This window comes from Genypterus blacodes, unplaced genomic scaffold (genome assembly GCF_046128005.1).
Source record: "Genypterus blacodes isolate CSIRO-AG114 ecotype Tasmania unplaced genomic scaffold, CSIRO-AGI_Gbla_v1 ptg000008l_1, whole genome shotgun sequence".
Classification (NCBI taxonomy): Eukaryota; Metazoa; Chordata; class Actinopteri; order Ophidiiformes; family Ophidiidae; genus Genypterus; species Genypterus blacodes.
The window spans coordinates 1,203,582-1,224,788 of NW_027466822.1; the positions used below are offsets into that span (position 1 = coordinate 1,203,582).

At 43.4% G+C, this 21,207-nt stretch overlaps 1 protein-coding gene and 1 non-coding gene across 2 annotated transcripts; both read left to right on the forward strand.

Annotated features, from left to right (window-relative positions):
* Window positions 1–2,709: 2,709 nt before the first annotated feature.
* On the forward strand, window positions 2,710–3,465 carry olig1 (oligodendrocyte transcription factor 1). Its single transcript, XM_076155153.1, has one exon. The coding sequence runs from the start codon at window positions 2,710–2,712 to the stop codon at window positions 3,463–3,465; it is 756 nt and encodes a 251-aa protein (XP_076011268.1).
* A 6,141-nt stretch (window positions 3,466–9,606) lies between these two features.
* trnal-caa (transfer RNA leucine (anticodon CAA)) lies at window positions 9,607–9,715 on the forward strand. Its single transcript has 2 exons — window positions 9,607–9,644; window positions 9,670–9,715. It is a non-coding gene; the product is annotated as a tRNA-Leu (tRNA).
* Window positions 9,716–21,207: the final 11,492 nt, after the last annotated feature.

The window sequence follows — 21,207 nt, forward strand, 5'->3', positions numbered from 1 at the left end:
CTCCTAACAGTGCGATCACTACAGAAATAAACGTTCTGTTGCCCTCTGTTGAGTTGAGCCAGTTAGGATGTTGTGATATGATAGTCTGGTATGTTCAGTACTGTGTTAGTGTGTGTGGATGTTTACTCCCTACATGGGCAGATTAATTGACTCAGGACTATTTGGCTGAGGTGTCTTCCTCTCTGCCCTCCCCCCTCCCCCCCCACCCAGGAAACGTCTCCACACAGACGAGGCATTTAGCTCCCAGGTGCAGGCCCGCTATCGGATGGCCTTACCCAGATGGAGAGTCCTCCCTCCACCATAAAGACACTAGTCTTCCCCCCACGCTGGAGTCACTGGTGTTCTTGCCCTGGTCCAACCTTATCAAAAGGAGCCTGGAAGCTGGGGGGGGTGGGGGGGCGGATATGCAGCATGAGCTTTAGCCCCAATTCAAGCTCACTTTTCTTCCCTTTTTAAGTGGTGGAGAAAAAGTGGGGGGATGTGCACTTTTCTGTGAGACACCAGCTTCTTTCTCTTCTCTCCTCCTTTCTGACTTCTATATGTGCGGCTCCTCGCAGGTGTCCCTTTATTTACACTGTTTTCTTCTGGAGGCTAAACTATAGTCTCCTAGTCAAAAACATCAACGCTCCATTTAATGTGTCTCATTGGTAGACGGCCACTAGAAATCACAACTGACGCACGCACGCACGCACGCACGCTCACACACACACACACACACACACACACACACACACACAGAGAGAGGCCAAACACAAGAATAGAATTTAAGAAAGTCTCAGTATTTTGTTATTTTGTTTTTGTGTTTCATGGCCAAGATAAACATTTGCATCAATCACCATAGTAACTTTATTTCATCATTTTAGAGATATTTGTTTTGAAATTGAAAATTGCCAATTCTCAAATATCTCTGAAAGAAGCATTTGTTTAATTGATTAGAGCATCTTACTTACCGCGTCCTAAAAGTCTCAGATCAGTGAGATTTCAACCTGTTTAATACAAATGATCTTGTAACACAAATTTGATTGAAATGAATAGACACAATATAATGTAAATAATATAAAAAAATAAAAGTGGTTACTGTGAAATGTTGTCACAGTTGGCAATTCTGCTCCTCCAATAAGAAATCACTGCCTAAACTGACATGCATCAAACATGATAGATGTTATAAGCGTCATACTTAGTGTAAACACTGTTGTTCCAAGAAATTTGATGAAATTGTTTATTCATTATTTAATCCTTTATTTCCCTGCAGTGTGTCTGTGTCTGTGTCTCTTGCTGTGCTCACCCTGCCTGCGCTCTGTGCCACAGGTGTTGGAGCCTTTCACAGGGCTTTTTTCACCCTGCCCTCCCTTTCCTGTCCGTCTGCAGCCGTCCATTCAGCTTCAATCACACCACCAGCCGGACCCCACCGGGCCGCTGGCAGGGAAGGGAAGCGCCTCCACACACATTTTCCACTTGTTGAAAGACAAGAGAAGAGGGGTTGGGAAAGGAAACGGTCTTCCTCCTCTGCATCTCCTTCTGCTTTCATCATAAACAACTTGCTTTCTGTTTGTGAAGGTGCTGTCCTTCCCGTCTTCCCCCTGGCTTCCTTTCTCCCCCTCAGATGGGCTTTGTAAGGAGGAAGACGAGGGATAGTAAAAAGAGGATGGCAAGGCTCACTGTGTGATGGTGCTATGCAGAGGGCTTTTTGTGACTCATGAATGGCACATTTGAGGTTTCCAGCCTTGCTGGATGCCCCAAGTCAGCTTCACCTGTGGTTCACAGTCAATTGGCCTGTTGTCTGCCAGTCTGGAACAGTGCCAGCTCTCTGTGAGCCAATTTGGTGAGTGCAACCCCTCAGAACTGAGCGACAATCACTTCCACCCTGAAAACATTAGTTAATTCCCTCACACAATGATGCATCCGTTCAGGGTTTGCCAGAGCTGCTCTACACACCATGAATGCTCACAAACACTGCTGATACCTGCTCTGCTCCAGCTGAAAGAGCAGGAATGATTTCAATCTACGCTGACATCAGTACACCGAACCTACAGATCCATGTGCTGAATACGTTTCATTTTTATCAAAGTCAATGAAAAAAGGTTTCCAGGGCAGATAGTTTAGTCGACTGAGGAGCAGACTGATGACCAACAATGACTTTGACATTAACCGTTGCCAAGTGACGACCTCTGAATGCCTTTGAATTTTTAAAGCTTGTGTTTCAAATGTCTCATGTCCACATCACATCAACCACATTATCTCCACACTGTCCGATTTCACAATAAATTGTAAAATATTAAAAGAGTCAGTCTGCCTCTGTGTGTGTGAAGAGCATATTGTCTATTGGGGAGGAGTTGAGCTGAGGTGGGGTGGGGGGAGTGTGTGGGGGCTTTTAGCTCACTTTTCCACCATGTGAGCTGTCATTCCCAACACACTCTGCTGTGGAAATGAGATAAAGCTGAGCTGCCTCTTCAAGAGCCCCTCACTGTGCAGCCGACCTGAGGGATTCACCACAACTCACACGCTTTGGAGACGTTACTTTCATCTGGATGGAGACTATTTTCTGCAGGCAAAGAGAAGCTGAACAGGGGGAGTGAGCCAAAAGAAGATCCAACAGAAATGAAGATTTGAATTTTGCTTTTATATGCAACATATTTTTGCATTCATAAACAGCTTGTGCACTAGTGAGCACACCTTCACCTTGAAGACCAGTGCACCAGTAAGAAGACTATGAATGTTCTGTCAAACCATGTCATCAGGGCCCAGGAGCAGTCGTTAACACTGTGTGGACCTGGATCTGTCCAGGATTTACCCCACTGCCACCCAGGGTTCAACTTCAGCTCCCGACTCAACCCTGGCTCCATGTTGGGCCTCCAGGGTGGTCAAAGATCAACCAAGCCTCAGAGGGAGCTGAGCCCCGAGGAGCAACAGGAGCTGAGAAGGAAGATCAACAGCCGGGAGAGGAAGAGGATGCAGGACTTAAACACAGCTATGGATGCCTTGAGGGAGGTGATGGTACCTTACGCCTCTTCACCTTCCACGGCTCCGCCTCAGTCTCACCATCACGGGGCTCCCCCAGGTCGCAGGCTCTCTAAGATTTCCACTTTGGTGCTGGCAAGGAACTACATCCTCCTCCTGGGCTCCTCTCTGCAGGAGATGCGGCGGCTGCTGGGTGAGGTGAGCATCGGGGTGAACACGGGTCCGGCCCCTCGGCTTCTGCTGGCGGGAGGATGGCCCATCATCTCAGGCCCCGGCCAGTTACTCCTCTCCCAAGAATCGCTGCTCACCTCAGCAGCCTCCTCTTCTTCCTCCACTTCATCTTCATCTGCTAAATGTCCCTTGCTCTCCCCTGACCCAATGGAGGCCTCACTGACCCCGGTGCAGTGGAGCTCTGCTGGGGCACCTGGAGGTTCTCTTTGCCCCTGTGCTGTGTGCAGACTGCCCAGATTTAGTCATTCCACCTCAGCCTCCAGGTTCTCAAAGTGACTCCTCAAACCTTTTTTCAAAGTCTAATTAAAAGTTCTAGTTTTGGACTCAGTGGATCTCTGCAAAGGGACTTGATGGCCGTTACAAGTATGCAACTATTTTTTTTACGAATTGTTTTTGTAAAATTCCAAACACATTTTTCTTCGTGTCTTGACATTTAGAAACATTACAAATCTGTAATTTTTAAACTATTTCTTTTTATGTGTAAGTAAATCTAATAATCCCCCATTTGTTTTAGAGATTAACAACATAACTCCAGAAATAATGAACTAATTTGATGATTATTTAACTATATGTTGCACAGTATGTAAACTATAATGCCAGATGATCACAATGAAGGGAAATAAAAACAATATATATTTAAATAAATGGGACATCCAGAACAATGTTCTTTCATTGGACCAAACAGTCCAACTAGTGCCTTGTTTGAATACTCATAGTAAAAAAATTTGAAATCCTACATGTTTATTTGCATGTGTGTGTGCCTGTGTGTGTGTGTGAGAGAGAGAGGGAGAGAATAAGTCAGTCAGTTATGGAATTGTAAATGAAAGTGAAATAAAAGTAAAGTCTCATTTTCTTATCCTCTGTAGAATGTTGTCAAAAACAATTTCATTACACAGATGGCATTGTTCTTATTTAAGGTCTGTTTTAATGAGCAAAAACCAAATGGATCTATTCCTATTTCACCATGTGTCAACCAGCTTGCCTGCTCTGTTCTGATTGGCCAGCTGAGACAACAATGTCTCTCATAGACAACAACATGATGTGCTTGGTGTGTTACCAAGTGTGTTACATGGTGATGTAAACATGTTACAGCAGTAAAGGACCAATCAAACTTTAAGCTTTCAGGACCTGTTGCTTTGTCTTAATAGATGTTCACTAAATACTCCAACTACATTACCTTATAAAGCAAACTGATTAGAGAACAAACCTCCACCAAGGACGAACAAGCGTTCTGAAAATTTGCCTTATTTTAATCATATACCGACCCAGAACCAGAAAAACAATCAACAATAACAACAACAACAATAATACTAACAATTATAATGCAAACATAATTCAAAATTCAGTCTCAGATGTAATCAGTGCTTGCCTGGGCCATCCTTCAAGTTTGGACTCAAGCTCACAAATACAAACAGCTCTAACGTCCTTGGCAGAGGTAATGAGGTAATAAACAACAAAAAGCACAATATGTCACATTTAAGGATGCTGGTATGAAGGTGAAGAGAAAAAAAAGAGAAATTATCCATCTGTGTGTGTGTGTGTGTGTGTGCGTGTGTGTGTGTGTGTGTGTGTGCAGGCTCGGGTTCATGCTGTTCTCTCTTACACTGGATTATCATTATTTCAGATATGCTCTATATACTAAGGAGGCCAAACTGAAAAGCTTCTTACACCCTCAGCAACACCCCAAACACTGAAACAGTCCCATTCTCATCTATGAGCCTCACACTCGTCTCTTATGCTCTATTCATCACCCCGACAAGCAAAAGATCAAAACCCACCCGTGTAATTATTGCTTAGCATAAAGGAGGCCTTCTGGTTATTAGCCCCTCTCGCCTCCATCTTCAAATTCCTGATGTTTATCTGTGTTAAAGAGCCAGCATGGCTGATTTGGTGCGACTCATTATACTCACTCCACAATATGTTCAAATGCCCAGAAAATGTGTTTCCCTGAATGGGCTTCACTCCAGCAAACTTGCCACCCCTGTGGAAGAAAGCAGGCAGCTTCATCTTGAGTGAGAATAAGAGCTGTTGGAGGAGGAGGAAGAGGGGAGCTTCAATCACTGCACAGGCTCTGCTGGCAACCTGCTCCTTAGCACGGCCTGCATGAATAACAAGAATCACAATGATCATAATCATAGTGCTGATAAAATACTCCAAATAATTGCCACCCCGGAATAAGGGGATTATGGAGGGAAGATATGTGAATGGTGTGTGAGTGAAAAGAAGGGAATCTGTCAGCATCAGCCAGGACAAAAGACCAGTGAGATGCCATTAAGTTAAATAAGGCTTGATTTTCTTACAAGGAAAAAGACGAGTGAGAAGAGGGTGAGAGTGAAGGAAGAGTGGCAGCACTCCATCCAGAGATCAAAGTAAGATGACCAAACTTCATGCTTTTCATTTACATATAGCTGCTTTATGTGTCTGTGTCCATTACACAGGGATTAGTTACCTCTCTCTCTTTTCTCTCTCTCTCTTTTCTCTCTCTCTCTCCCTCTCTCTCTCTCTCTCTCTCTCTCTCTCTCTCTCTCTCTCTCTCTCATGTTTGGTGGTTGCATTGTTGAAGCGACGCAGGGGTCTGCCCAGGCTTTGTGTCGCCACTTTAACCCATCTCCATTTCATCATTGTTGCTCAATGGGGCGAGGGAAGCTTGTAACACACACACACACACACACACACGCACGCACGCACGCACGCACGCACGCACGCACACACACACACGGAAATCATTTCTCGCCACAATTCTAACTTTATTTGTTCAAAAAGGGGAAGAAGTCAATAGTGTATGTTTATATTTACATCACTATATCTTTTAAAGTCGTTTTATGTGGTTTATGCCACATATGTCACATATCCATTCATTCATTCATTCATTCATTCATTCATTCAGAGAGAGATAGCATTGAGAAATAGAATTGCTCTTTTGTTAAACTGATATTTTCTTTCTTTCTTTTTTCCTTTTCACTTGTAATTGTTTTATTCTCGACTATTTCATGTCTACCACCCTGTTATGTCATGTTTACTGCTGTTTTATTGCTTTACTCATTAGTTATTTTCCACCCTCAGCTGTACAGCAGTTTGGGTCAACCTCTTTTGTGTTTAAAGTGCTTTATAAATAGATTTGACCCTCAAACCGCAGATATGAGGTTTCCAAATGACAGAGAGTTGTTCTTTTTTAACAATCAATTCATGTCATTTGTTGCCAGTATTTATATTTACTTTACTGCATTTACTTTTTACTTTAACCGTGTCTCTATCTGCTGCGTTTGTTTTTCACATGTTCCTGTCGTGCACTGAGCCGCTACAGTCGTCTTGCATCATAGTTATCTGGTGTATTTTCATGTATTCACCATGTTGATCTCTTCGTCTCTGATCATCACTCTGCTCTTCTGCCCGTCTCCAGCCTGTAACCGTACACGTTTGTCTTACACTGTTCCTTCTAATCCAGCCTCTTATCTCCAAATGTTGTTTGCTTCGAGCCTTTGTCACACACTTAACCAGTCTACGTGGGGAGTCTTTGGCTGAGGAAGTCCTAGAGCCATAAATTTCATCTTCACAATGAGCGGAGCAGAGGGGCTGGTCAGGACCCCGATTTACTTTCTAACCCAGCTTTTATTCGTTCCTTCTCCCCCCCCTAAATAACATTAGGCCCTCCTGTGCTATCCCACCCTGGAATTTCTGTTCCCCTCTGTCACCCCTTCTTTGATACAACAGTGTTACTGCTGATCCCAGCGTCCAAATCATTAAGCATCGTGTTCTCTCCCACCCATTCCAGCCCTCCATCCTATTCACACCACGGCCCTCATTACAACTTTACAGGCCACCATCAGCCATCACCTCATTACCCCAATCCAACAGCTGAAGGAGTCGAGCCGAGGGTGAATGTGGTCACAAGAGACTCACACAGAGAAACAGGAGCCATGTTTCCATTGCAGCTTTGTGGAAAACAGGCACATTTTTGAAGTTGACAATGTCTTAATGATAATGGAAGTGTTACCATTAAATTATGTTACGCAGGCAGTCTCAGAGTTTGGAATGCCAGACTTACCAACATCCCATACTTTACCTATCGACCTCTGTAATGTCTATTATTATCATAAAAAGGTCTCGTTAGCCTCAAATCCAGAAATGAAACACTATGGAGTAGATTTACCAAACAGGACGCAAATCTCTGCACCGCCGCATGTTTTTATTTGTGGACTGCCACAGTACCTATGGAAAAAAATCTACAATCATAGCCCCGCCCCCTCAGAACTCAATGACTTTGTTGCACTCACTTCAATAATGCCTGGAAAAACTGATTCTCCACTCCATCCTCACAGCTGTCAGACCACATCTGGAGCCCAACCAGTTTGCCTGCTGGGCCAAGAGAGGGACTGAGGATGCTGTGGCATGTCTCCTTCACATGCCACCTTTACATGCCTCCTTCACTCCCTCCACCAGCAACTGGAAAGAACCAGGCAGTTACTCCCGGATCCTATTAATCTGCCTTCAGTATCATCCAGCGTCACCAGTTCATCTGTCTCCACACTCCTCATCCACTGGGTCCACAGCTTCCTCCCTGTCAGAACACGAGCCATCAGTGTGTACAGTAACATCATCCACCATCATCACCAAAGACTTTCTGCCACACCTAAACTCAAAGCATTTCAGAGCTTTCTGTTGCACCTCACCTTTTGTCGCTACTGTACAAAAGCATCAACCAGCTCACCCTACTGAACACACTGTTTGTTCACAATGTTTACCACAAACGAGAACAAACTTACCTGCATCACATGTAATGCCTCAAAAACCATTGGACTCCCCACACAGAACCTCTCAGACCTCAATATCAACACAATAACATGATATTATAAAAGCAGACATTAAATGTAGCTGTCCAAGTTGATTTCCATACAAAAATGAAAAATAACCAGAGAAGCATGACTACACATCAAACTAAACTTAAAAGAACACAAATTTCTTTACAATGTTTGTCCAAAGTCTTTCAAAATGTAATTCTTTTTTTTAAACACATGAAACCTGTTCCAACACCGCTGTGGTCCTATAAGTCTGAGAGACTGTGTGTGTTACTGTGGTAATGAACCCCTGGCTCTCCGTTTGCCCTCTGAACCCTCGGTGGCCTTGGGTCCAGGAATTCCAGTTAAAACATCACCAATGCTTTTTGTTGCTTTCTTTTTGTCTTTTGTGTGTGTGTGTGTGTGTGTGCGTGTGCGCGCACTTGTGTGTGTGTGTATGCCGTTCGTGGCCACACTAAATGTCGGCTGGTTGTCGGCGCAGCCTGACAGGCACCGGCCCTTTCCCTCCTCTGTTTCCTCGTCTCCTTTCTTCCCCTCCATTCTCTGGCTCTTCTGTTTAGGCTCCTCTTTCTTGCCTCCTTTTCTGCTTAATTAAGTTGTTTGGCAGGCAGGTTTGTCAGACAGCATCGTCTATGTGGGGAGTCCGTGGGGCCCAGTATTGTGCTGCCATGGATGGGTTAGTTTTTCACTGTTACTGCTGCTTGAGTGAACGTGGCCCAGATTAGGGCCGAGGGAGTCACAGTTATGGTTTTCAATTATCACAGAAAATACATATTATGAGAAATCCTCAATTATTCCAACAGCATATAATATGAATGTATTTATTTAGTTTGGCAGTGTTATGTTATCACTTGTGCTAATGTTCTGTTTTCATCCATGTTAGTTTGGTTGTTAGTGATCAAAACCTTGTCGGGTGAACAAACTGGACAAACTATCAGACACTACTTCTCATTTCAATGCAAATATAGAATATGTGTTCATCTTTTGAAATGTTAATAATCAACATTTCAATATCTCACACATTTAAATATGTACGTGTGTTTTTATATTTGTGTTTTTCTAAATTCATGTCACTCTGTAAAGCAGAAAGGTTTGAATTTATTTTAGTTAGCTGTTTGCAGACTTTGTGTTATTAGCTGTGTTACTATAAATCAATCTTTGAATTTAGTTTTCTTTCTTAATCCATCCACCATTCAGTTTTGTCTATTATGACAGATTAAAGCATTAACAGAATATTCCCAGGCTGGTGACCACAAGCATGCTGCAACATAAAGACGTGTGTGTGTGTGTGTGTGAGAGAGAGAGAGAGAGAGAGAGAGTGAAGAGAGCAAAGCAACAGAGTCCTTAGCTCCAAGTGCTGAGCAAACATGTGTCCATATGAGAGCAGGGAGTCGTCTGCTGGAGTGTGAGCGTGGACTCATCAATCATCAGGACAAAAGCAAGATGAAGGAATCTTTTTTCTCTTTTGAGCATTGAAATGTATTTGTTTGTTAATTTCCTGATTTGTTTATGTAAACAATTTTACATAATAAATTCAATTGTTTCCTCATTTAAATCTGGATCAATATTGTGATCTGATTTTATTGAATGCCAGTCCGTCGAAGAGTGAACAAGTGCAGTTGTCAGGATGGCCGAGCGGTCTAAGGCGCCAGACTCAAGGAACCATCCTTCCGTAAGACGGGATTTCTGGTCTCCGAATGGAGGCGTGGGTTCAAATCCCACTTCTGACAACAATTTTAGGGACAGCATTAACTCAGGTGGCTTAGCTGGGAAGACTATATTGTGTCATTAAAACTGATAAGAAATCTCGTCAAATTGATAAAAAAGGATCTCTCTCAAAATCGAATCAACTCTCCATGCAGCCAGGTCCCACCAGTTATAATTTTAAAATCATGCTGACATTCACCCCAATGAAAACATAAGAAGCTCTTTGATTGAGCTTTAATATCTATATTAGCTGCGTAATTACCTTGTGTGTATATTCAAGCGATTTCAGTGTCAGCTGTGTGCTTTTACACACTTTGTGCTGCAGGTTGATCTCTGCAAGGATGAACAACTAATGAGCAGGTGACACATTTTACATCTCTGAAAAGAATAAGTGTGTGTTACAGCCTGAACAGTCCATCTATCTCTGGAATCTGCTGCACAGAAACACAACAGCACAGAAAGCTTTATATTGATAGAAAAGTGTTTTCTTACTATCATGACATCATCTAAATACCTGAAGAAATACCTGCAAACACTACAAATAGAATATACTGCAGTGTGATGGCAGTAATGCACCACCGACCTGCTTTAATAAACAGCAATAAACTCTAAGAAGATAAGAAGAAGAAGATACTGAGTCTTCAAAGCTTCACTTCCTATAAGCCTTAACAACACAACAACGATGATGATGATGATGATGATGATGATGATGATGATGATGATAATAATAATAATAATAATAATAATAATAATATGCAGTACCTAAACAGCACCTAAACTAATTGTTTTCTTTGTTTGTTTAAATATGGACTTCATCTTTGTATTGTTTTGAGTTTTTGACTCACCAAAGGACAACAAATGTCCCTCTGCGTCCATGAACCTGTCCATCTGCTTACACACACACACAGTAACACACATAGCCAAGGGCAGAGGAGACTTTTTCAGCCTTTGTGTGTGTATGTGCGTGTATGCGTGTGTATGCATGCGTGCGTGCTAGAGTGTGTGTGTGTGTGTGTGTGTATGTGTGTGTATAAATATGAAGGTTTTTGAAGGGGTGAGTGTGTAGTCAGTTTACAGACAAGGTCTGGACCAGAGCCATACGAACTTGAGGGCTGTTCTGACAGCTAACCCCCAACATACACACACATACACACACACACACACACACACACACACACATACACACACACACACACAGCAACAGGCCTGTGCTATCACGCAGCCGTCCGCTTTTTGCTGACCAGCACAAACCCTAGACATCTTAGCCCAAGGACAGTCTATGTGTGTGTGCGTGTGTGTGTGCGTGTGTGTGTGTGAATGTGTGCGCACGCTGTTGGAGCTGCTGCAGGCCCACACGCTCAGTCCTCCTCTCCTCCATCCTGCTGGAATGCCAAAAGCAGCCGGCAGGGTCAAAGCAGGAGTCAAAACACTTCAGAGGAATGAGGAGAGGCCAAGCAACGTCTTGCATTTTTATTACACACTTACACGATTCTGCTCCACAGAACAATAAAGACCTTTGCTTTGAAGTTAGGAAAAAAGCTCCCTAAGGATTTCAAAGGCAGACGGCGTACACACCCTCACACACACACACACACACACACCTGACTATACTGACACTGACAGTCATGGCTATTTCAGTAATATACCTCACATACTATCTACTGCTCTATAGACTGTAGATGCCTTTTTGCTTGCTCTCATTGGCCTGCTGCTTTTTATAAAATGGGTTGATATGATGTTTGTGGTCACATGACATCACGTTCAACCCAAACACCTCTCAAAACAAATGAGGGTCTTCAAAAACTCCAGCCTAGGAATGAATTGACTTCTAGAAAGCTTAAAAACAATGCAGTTGGAAACACTTAATATACACGTTTGTTATTCCATCAATGTCAATATCTTCAGTCAGGCTGTGAGTTTAGGTCCTTAACGTCTGACAGTCAGTCATGTGTCTCAGTTAACTCTTCTCCACTGGTGTTCAGATAGAAAACTGGTTCCTGTGCTGATTTCATGGACAACAAAAATGTTCTGATCTAGCAAGAAGGGAACCACGAGGCCAGTTGTTTACATGAATTACCAATTTGCAACAACCAAAACAAAGATTAGGCATCTCTTATTGATCTGTGTGTAATTAAGTGAAACATGAAACGTGATTGCACCCTGTAGCCACATGCTCAATGTATCAGAGCAGTGTATCTTGTTGTGTATCGTCATTTACTTACAGATCTTTAGCAAAACTTTAGCCTCCCTGATAATAGAAAGCTCAACCGGAATCCACCAGTTTATCGGGAGCATTAACATGAAGCGGCGTATTCATATTTGGATGTGTGAGTATCAGTGGGTCCTCTGCTGGGAAGGGCACGGGCCATTTCTCCTGTGTGCAGGTGTTACGCTTGTACCTCTTCATTTACATACATTTGCATGCTGTCAAACGGACCTGCTGCTGACAGCTTCCAGAGCCGACTGTCTTGCTGGACCCGGGCCCAGTCCTGTCGGCGTGATTACACTGGGTGGTGTGGCACTGCAAGGCACAGCAGGCACACGCGCGGGCTGCAGCTTCACAGAGCTTCAGAGATGGCTTTCATCAGAGGAGCCTCTCAGCAGACAAACAGGACACCAACGTCCTCTAGATGTCATGTCAGGAAAGTTTTGTGCACACTGGTAGGCACAGATACAAGCAGCATGGAGGAAATCATAAAATATTGAATCTCAAGCAATTGTACAAACATTTTGGCATAGAAAGTGTTTAGAAAATAGGCAAAAAATGAAGAACTCTGCAGTGTGTGTGCTTGGAAATGATTGAAAATGAGTTAAATGTTTCAAATGATAATAGTGGTTTGGTGAACTTTACATGGGAAAAGCCTGATTCCTCACTTTACCCACTGCAAGGTCCAATCCACAAGACACAATGGTGCTCACACTGAACATTGATTTGCATGAAACTCCCATCAGCTTGACTTGTCATTAAAAATTGTTACTGCGTCTGATCAATCAACTTTATTCTCTTTCTGAAACATCTGTGAGGGAGCTCTAATGTTCCTGATAAAGTTCCTGACTTGTGGAATATTTGAATCATCTCTTTTAGGTTGAAAGTCTCCAGCATTGCTGAAACACAACTGAATTCATGAACAAATACAGACTTTGTTCAAATATCCAAAGCCGACACTACATTGAATCAAACATTTATCTCTCTTTAGTCATCTTTCCCTAAAAAAATGTAGTTTACAAATGAATAAAGGCAGTGGAGGTATCAATCTGCCCTTTTATATTAAACTGCCCCCCTCCCCTCCTGCTTCCTTCTGTCTGTATCCGAGCTGCCCTTGGCAGTTGTTCTGGGACCTTTCACAGTGACTGTTTGGCTCCAGATGTCTGGACATTAGGCACCAAGAGACACAGAAGCTGAGGAGTCAGAGCATCTTTCTCCTCTCTTCCTCCGGCTCTCATCGCTGCGGCTCTGTGGGTGTTTGTCATCCCCCGCTGAGCCAAACAGACATGTGTTTACCACTTTACTGTAGCTGGCCGGGGAGGCTTGTTGGTGTGCAGGCCAGAGCTTTGTCTTTCACACTGTGAAACACAACAGCAGTTAGACTTCTCTCTGACAGCATGCTAATCGTCTGATTTAACTCTCCCATGTTTAATCATGAGGGAGAGATTATGATAATTGGCCAAAAGTTATTTTATGTTGGTTCCATCTGTACACTTTTAGAATGAGGTGTCTTTTTCAACATGTCTGCTTCTTTGAAGTGCAAACTTAAATGCACCAGACTGAAGTATGAAGAATGAATGTCAACATTTTATTTTACTGTGCTTGAGTGAGTATGATCCATTTACAGCCTTTAGCTTTACATCAGGCTGGGAGAATACGTGTGCTAACATCTCTTAATAACAATACTGTCATTTCAAAGTGCATTGAAATCTGTACATAGCATAGTATCAAAGTGTATTGCTTTGAGTATGACTGTAAATATGCTGATAAATGAATAAATGACAATAATCTGTGAGTGTATAATGAGTCATCACAGGTTAAATGGGGGTTTGGCCAAAGCTTCCTACAGCATGTAATGAGGAATCATGTGCAGATTGACACTGGATTATCATTTTATTAATGTCATTTCAATGTTTATTGTATTATGTGGAACCACTACAGGACCCAGAAGTCAGGTAGGAAGTTGGAGCTACTACTATACCTTGAAATTTCTCCACCAGAAATTGGATACAAATAAATCATCTATAATAGCTGTGAGTTGTGCTTAATGTTGTCTGCATTTCTTTGTAAAGGAACTACATAAGGAGCAAAGGCTGTGAGGACACAATGTGTGCTTGTGTATGCACGTGTGTGTAGCAGGAGAATGAGATCGGGTCACCATACAGTCTAAGTGACAGTTGGGTATTGAGCGCCGGCAGCAGCAGGCTGGAGAAGAGAGACGCCTCTGTTTGTGACGACCGGAGAAAGAAAGAGAAAGAAAAGGAGAGAAGAACGAACGTCTGTAGTCTTCAGACATCATCCCCCTGCGTCTGAGCCTGGAGCATTGTGTGTGTGTGTGTGTGTGTGTGTGTGTGTGTGTGTGTGTGTGTGTGTGTGTGTGTGTGTGTGTGTGTGTGTGTGTGTGTGTGTGTGTCGTCCCTGCTTGAATAAACATTTGTATGTCTTTACTGAGGATGTTGGAACAGCCTTAGGTACTATATAAACATATTTTGACAAATTCTACGGACAACTAAACAGTCACAAATGACATCTAGATCAGTGTGACAAGGTGCTCAGATGCATTTATCTTATTATGGATCATCAAAGGCTCTTGTTTAAGAGTGTGTGTTGTCTTCATCAACTTACAAAAGACATATTGTGGGAGACACAACCTGCGAGACAGAATACACACCTGCATCCAAACCGACAGAGGAGAAGCTTGTGTGACAGCCTGAATGGTGTCACTTCTTTCTTTCCTTCTTTCTATTTTAGACTATGAGCTACAGACTGACCACTACTGTACACAGGAACCTCTTTGTCGTCATGTTGAGAGACAGTTTGGCAGTAACAGTGCAATTCACAGTGAGTACTGGCTCAATGAGGGAAGCAGAGCCACATTCACTGGCAAACAGATGGCTTATACATGCCACCGAGCCTGAAAACCACTGATTCTTACAACCACCGTTCAACAAGCAACAACTGTTTGACTGTCTGCTCTTGATAATAAAAGTGATTTGACCTTGTAACCTTAAGAACCACATTTTCACATAAAAAAAATCACAATGCTGGGTATAGTATCTTCATATTGATGAAGTTGTATTTACATTTAGTCAGTGGCAGATGCTTTTATTCAAGGTGACGTACATATGAGATGAGCAGAAAGGACTTGAACTTAGTGTGGATAGCGAGGGAGCAGACCCTAGGCCACAGCAAGCACCAATCAAAACTAGATAGAGCCATTGACTGCTGCCCATAGAGGGAAACATAGGGTAAAACTTCCTTTTTCTCCTCAGCCTCGTATCTTCAGCAGACCTTCAATCACAGATCCTCTATCCTGAATGAGCATGATTCCACCAGCCACATCACCTCACCGTCTCTGGAGTCTGATGGCAGTCTGGCAATCTGAATGAATCAGGAGTTTGATGAAGTAGACAAATGAAGGTTTCTTTGTAGATCACAGCAGCTTGTACCAGACTCAGATCAGGACTCCTTATCTGAGAGACATCACACAGCTTAGGACCAGTGTCTGGATATTGTAACGAATGTAGCCAGTACACGAGTCATTTCTATAAAGACTGTTGCCATTATCTGAAACAACAGTATTTAGCAATTAGCTGCAGTGTGGCCTGATGGGAGAGGGAGCGGCTGAGCGAAAACATCAGGGATGGACCTGGAGACCAGCTAGCATAGAGACGACTAATTTCCCTCAGGAGGTGCCAGATGAAGACACATACATACAAATGCGCGCGCACACACACACACACTCCCTCTCTTTCTCGTCCCATGAGTGTTCATGGTTGTAGCTGTGGCTGCAAGCTAGTGTATCTGTTGCCTAATGAGGAAGAGCCAGTCGCACCATTTAGAAGAACACACAGACTGACATTTAAATGTGCATGGTTTTGTGTGTGTGTGTGTGTGTGTGTGTGTGTGTGTGTGTGTGTGTCTATGTGTGAGTGATTAGGTCAAAATGTAAAACTGACATAGTAGTTTTATTTTCATTGCAAGAGCTGTAATTTAAAATTTGGTGTATTCTGCAGGTGGCTAACAGACTGTGGGTTTCGGTTTTAGCAGTAGTAGTAGTAGTAAGTAGTGAGTGAGTCAAGTGAGCTAGTATATTATACATGTTTTTTTCTGGACGCTCACAATTAGGAATCTAGAGCATCCACAATGAAGATTGTTTAGTACTCCAGGCAAGAAATAAGAGATAAACAAAGCTCAACCTTGTGGCCTTTGAAGACTTATGTCCAGATAAGTTGCTCTTGCTATTCTGCTGGAGGCTTTACGATGGTACAGTACCTTCATCAGGGTACACAGGCGTCGCATTAAACGCATTAAACACATTAAACCCAGTTAATCAAATCTCTAGCAAGCAAGTAGCTACTAATCAGTGACTTGATCCAAGAACACGATCTGCTGAGTCTAGGTGAAACATAAAGGCTTAAAGATCATGACTAAATGAAGCCGCTCCTCCAAATTAAACTCATGCTGGTCGTGCTTAAAAGGTGGTGGAGTAGGTTTGATTAACACTCAACTTAATGACCTTAACCTGGCACTTCACATTAGTGCACGATCCTTTAAATGACGTATGAATGTAAGCTCTCTATGTCTCTTTCTCAGTCGTTTAAACTTTGACATGGCATTACAACATTCTCTCAGCCAGAACACCAACAAAATATGGAATACATTTGCAAACTCACCGTCATTTTGAAATTTGGGATGATGTTCAGCCTCTTCATCTTCTTGATGCTCATTGGCATGGTAACTGGTATGGAAATAGGTATTTATCCTCTCAATACATTTAGTTGATCTAAGAAAATGAACAAAAATACACATTTCTCGAGGGTATGAATCATATTTCATCTTTCTTATTCATTCTTTCCACAGTGAATCATAAAGTGCTTGACTGTTTCTTCTTGTCCACAGAATTCACATCTGCCACCTCTCTCTCAATCTCTACTTAATAATACTCCTATACTACTTGGCTGAACTCTTAAAAATGATGTGTTACTGGATTACAAAATGAGAACCATCAGCTCAAAATTCTACTACAGCATTGAGTCGGTTCACTTTCTGCCTCTGACACTATATGCCACTATTCATAGTGTTACGAAGTATGGACCAGGAGGGTCTCTCACACAGAAAGCACCATGAGATCCAGAGGCGAGGGCCTGGAAGATCTGCTCTGTGATGTAATGCAGCTTGCATCACACTGAATCTCCCCCAGCTGATGCCAGTCAGGCCTGTTTCCCCTGCCAGCACACCCCAGCTGCTATGAGGCAATGTTGTCTGCCAGGTACAATACAGCATGTCAGTGCAGTCACAATGGAGGACTTGTGCTGAGTGGATGCCATCATTGTCACAGCTTTTTTTTCCTCTCTTTTCTTTGGGGGGGAGGGGTGGGTGTCTCTGTGAGTTGTTGTTATTGTTGCATTAGCTACATATCGCGGGGTGATTAACCATTGCATTGTTGCCAGGGAAACAATACAAGCTATATGTGATAATGCACTGATAGATCACAGAAGCCACAGACAGGATGATGTACAGCATCACATGCATGACCGCTCAGCTCACCTCATCTCTCCCTCTCTCTCTCTCTCTCTCTCTCTCTCTCTCTCTCTCTGTCTCTCTCTCTCTCTCTCTCTCTGTCTCTCTCTCTCTCTACACCTCATTCACACTTGCAGGTGTAGCCCACACCTGAATGCCAATAGGCCGATAAGAGTGACCCCCGTCACAAATTATAAAAATGCCAGGGTTAAATTGATCACATGCCTTTCTTGACAAATAGTGGTGACCTTGGCGTCAAACAAACTACTGCATCAAACTACTGCAAGCACCTACACCTACACCATGAACTCACTTACATCAAGATACACACAGTGACTGACAATCAGTTAAGCTGTATGTCAAAACAACACAACTTTGTGGTGTTTGTCCTTTCAACCCCACATGTTTGCAAAGTGCTTCCTGCCCTGCCCCCCGAATCACAAATGTAGAGTTAAAGTCAAACACCCCCCCCCACCTCCCCCACTTTGCTCATCCCTCCGTCTAAAATGTCCCTTGAGCTTTGCCCGTCCTCATTAGCGGGTATGTTTGTTAATTGTGTCCTTATTTATGCACCACCTGCCCTGCCCCCTCCTCCTTCTCCTCTCTCTTTATCTCCTCCCCCTTATCATCATCTGCCTCCCTCCTCTCTCTCTCTCTCTCTCACTGCTCCCATTCACTGCGCTCATCTGTGCTCTCTAACAGCCACTAATTGTCATCATAAGGCTGCTTTCCCTGTCACAACTGGAGAACAGACTGCAGACCGACAGTATACAGCCTGGCTGCTCCGGCCCCTGGAGGCCTCCACACTGGTGCCCAGGGACCTGGAGGACCTTGGCAGGGAGGTAACATCCCTCTGCTAGTGTAACTAATGAAGACAGAATGGGAATTTCACCTAGCTGAGAGAATGACAATGAGAGAGTGAGGTGGTGAACTTAACAAGGGCAAACTGGGAATTAATTGTTAAATGAGAGGGAAGAACAGATAGTGAGCGGTTGCCTAACGAGGAAGGACTTTGTTTATGGCAACACAGGTGATAACAAAACAAGTAAAAATAACAAATCAAAACTATAGGAAATATTTACACATACAGTCCGAATGCAGTATTTTTTAAGTATTGCACAGTTGTGTTACTACACAGGACATTGAACAGTTGAATAATTGCACAATAATCAGTGTTTGAGTCAGTAGCCGCGTCCAGTTTACTGTCAATATTCACTCACAGGTAGCTGTTGTCAGATACACAACCAGCTCCTTTGCCTTTGTCAAGTTGAGCTGCAGATGGTTGTGACAAAGTGAACTCCTGTACTCCTCCTGTACTCCTGCCTCGAACTGAGGTGACTGATTGTAAACCTTTGTGATATAGTGGCTGGTTGGGTTTTAAGTTATAGTGGGTGAATTAGTAAACAGACATTTCTTATTAGCATACATACACAAAATATCTGTTTGTATGTTTCTCTAAATGTGCCAGCACATGTCTCTATATGTGTGTCTCTGTGTTTGTGTGTGTGTGTGTGTGTGTGTGTGTGTGTGTGTGTGTCTGCGCACATGTACGCGCACGGGTGCGTGTTTTCTGCCTGCACACGTGTGTGTGCAAGTGGGAATTTGTGAATTGTGGCATGTGTGCGCTCAGCGTGAGGCCATAACAGGCCCCATGCCGGCCAGCTGGAGGCTCAATCTGTTGTGGGGGTCCACTGCTCAGTGGTGGGAGGTCAGTCAGACCATCACTGATGCCCCAAGCATTTGCCCTGACTTCCTCTCTGAGCAGGATACTGCAGCTTGGCAGGCCCAGCGTAGGACTGACAGCTCCACTCAGCCCAATCCACAAGGCACTGTTGATAAAAAGGTGAGTGAGGAAAGTAAGATAAAGGCAGTGAGAGTGAGTGTGTGTGTAATAACACCACAGAAGTCAAAACACTTTTTCACAGCAATTTTGACATCAAAAACATTGTCCACTTGTCACAAAGATCGACAAACCTGAATCAACTTTCATTTCGTTCTTTGTCTCATTTGCTTAATAAATAGTCTTCATTCAATCCCTCTGTTCTCTCTCTCACACTTAATATTCTCCACGTCTACATCTGTCTGCTCATATGCTTCTCTACAGCACAGAGTTGGCACTTTATGTGGCCTTGCTCTGCACCTACTGCTGTCCTTGCTGCCATGTTGTTAGACCTTCTGTGGCCACAACGTACAGGAATATAAAGAAAGAAGAAACGTTTGAAGAGATGTAGGATGTTGTTTTTTGGATGGAAGCAGGCTAGTAGGTTCCAAGGGATTAAAACTGAGACTTAGTGCGATGTATCAAATACCCAGAGAGGACTGAATAGATGTTCAGTTGTCAGACTGAACAAGTGTTCTGCCTCAAGGCCCAACAGGCCAAACACATGGAAGGTTTCCCTCAGCCAAGTGATGACAATCACAGGCTCTGTGCAGGGAGGACAAGTTTAGTAAAAACATTTATTGGCTTAACTGAGATGTGGAAAAACAGAATTTTGACAAGAATCTTTTGAACGATCCTAGCCCAGCATATTTTCAATATTATTTCTTCTTCTTATTATTATTATTATTACATATTAAGTAAATTACCAAAATATATTGTTTTCTTCCCTTTAATGCACTTATCACCAATATTTCCCTGTTTAATATCCACCGCAGCTCGTATGACATTGGAATATTTCCAGAACAATTGGTGTGTGTGTGTATGTGTGTGTGTGTGTGTCTCGTTAACTTCTCTACCTGACAGTTTGATGCAGGGCACAGGGGCACAGGGGTTAGATGTGAGGGGTGTATTTTTAGCGGTCACCAGTCTACAGAGGGGGCATTAGCTGGCACCATCTGGTCAGCAGATCCACAGTCTTGGCCACGGCTCATACCTGCTTGTTCCTCACACACACACGCACGCACGCACACACACACACACACACACACACACACACACACATTTCCTCGGGGTCAAGCTACCCTAAACGACAGGCTGAGAGCAGATGTCCCTCAATCCTTCCAGTCCAATTAATTAAACATCACATACAGGAACGCATGCCATTCACATGCATACATGGACACACACACAAAAGCATCCAGCGCGTTGTAGCAGAACAGTCCGATGGCTGTTTGCCTGGAGTGGAGAGCAAAAGAAAAGATTTATTGATAGTGTTAAATGCATCTGATGAGCATGATGAGAGGATCACAGGAGTGTAAATGTGTTGCGTATGTATCTGCATGGTCGGGGCGGCGGGCTCTCTTGTTGGTTATGTCTTTGTATCGGGGCTGGTGAAGGGCCTCGGTTGTTCTCCCTCCATTGTCTTCCCAGCAGGCCGGGGTGAAGTAAGGGATTGTGCCGTTATGAGAGCCTGTGGGCTTGGTCATGGAGCTGACATCACTGCATTGCCTCAGCTTAGAGCTGCGTGATGCACACCAGTTCACTGAGGACACCACAGAGAACAGCAGAGGTCAAGACAAAGTTCTGCGCTGGCGTTGGTAATGTTTAGTCTTCTTCTGCACATACGGCACAGTGATGCAGTAATTAGCACTGTTGCCTCACAACAACAAGCTCAAGGGCCTCACGTACAACAGTCGCATTGGCACAAACTAATAATTTGTACACCATTCTCGCAAACGTTGGGATTTATAACAACAACACGTTATTGTGTCATACAGTGAACAGTACGCCATGAGTGAGAGTGAGAGAGAGGCTTACTGACAGAGACAGAGGGGCTCCCCTCCATATTTTGGTAGAAGCATCAGCTATATTCCGGGATGAGGGCAGAACAGTCAAGGACTTCACCA

Excerpts from the sequence above, each read along its gene's own strand:
- olig1 (XM_076155153.1), top strand. The coding sequence starts at position 2,710 with ATGAATGTTCTGTCAAACCATGTCATCAGGGCCCAGGAGCAGTCGTTA.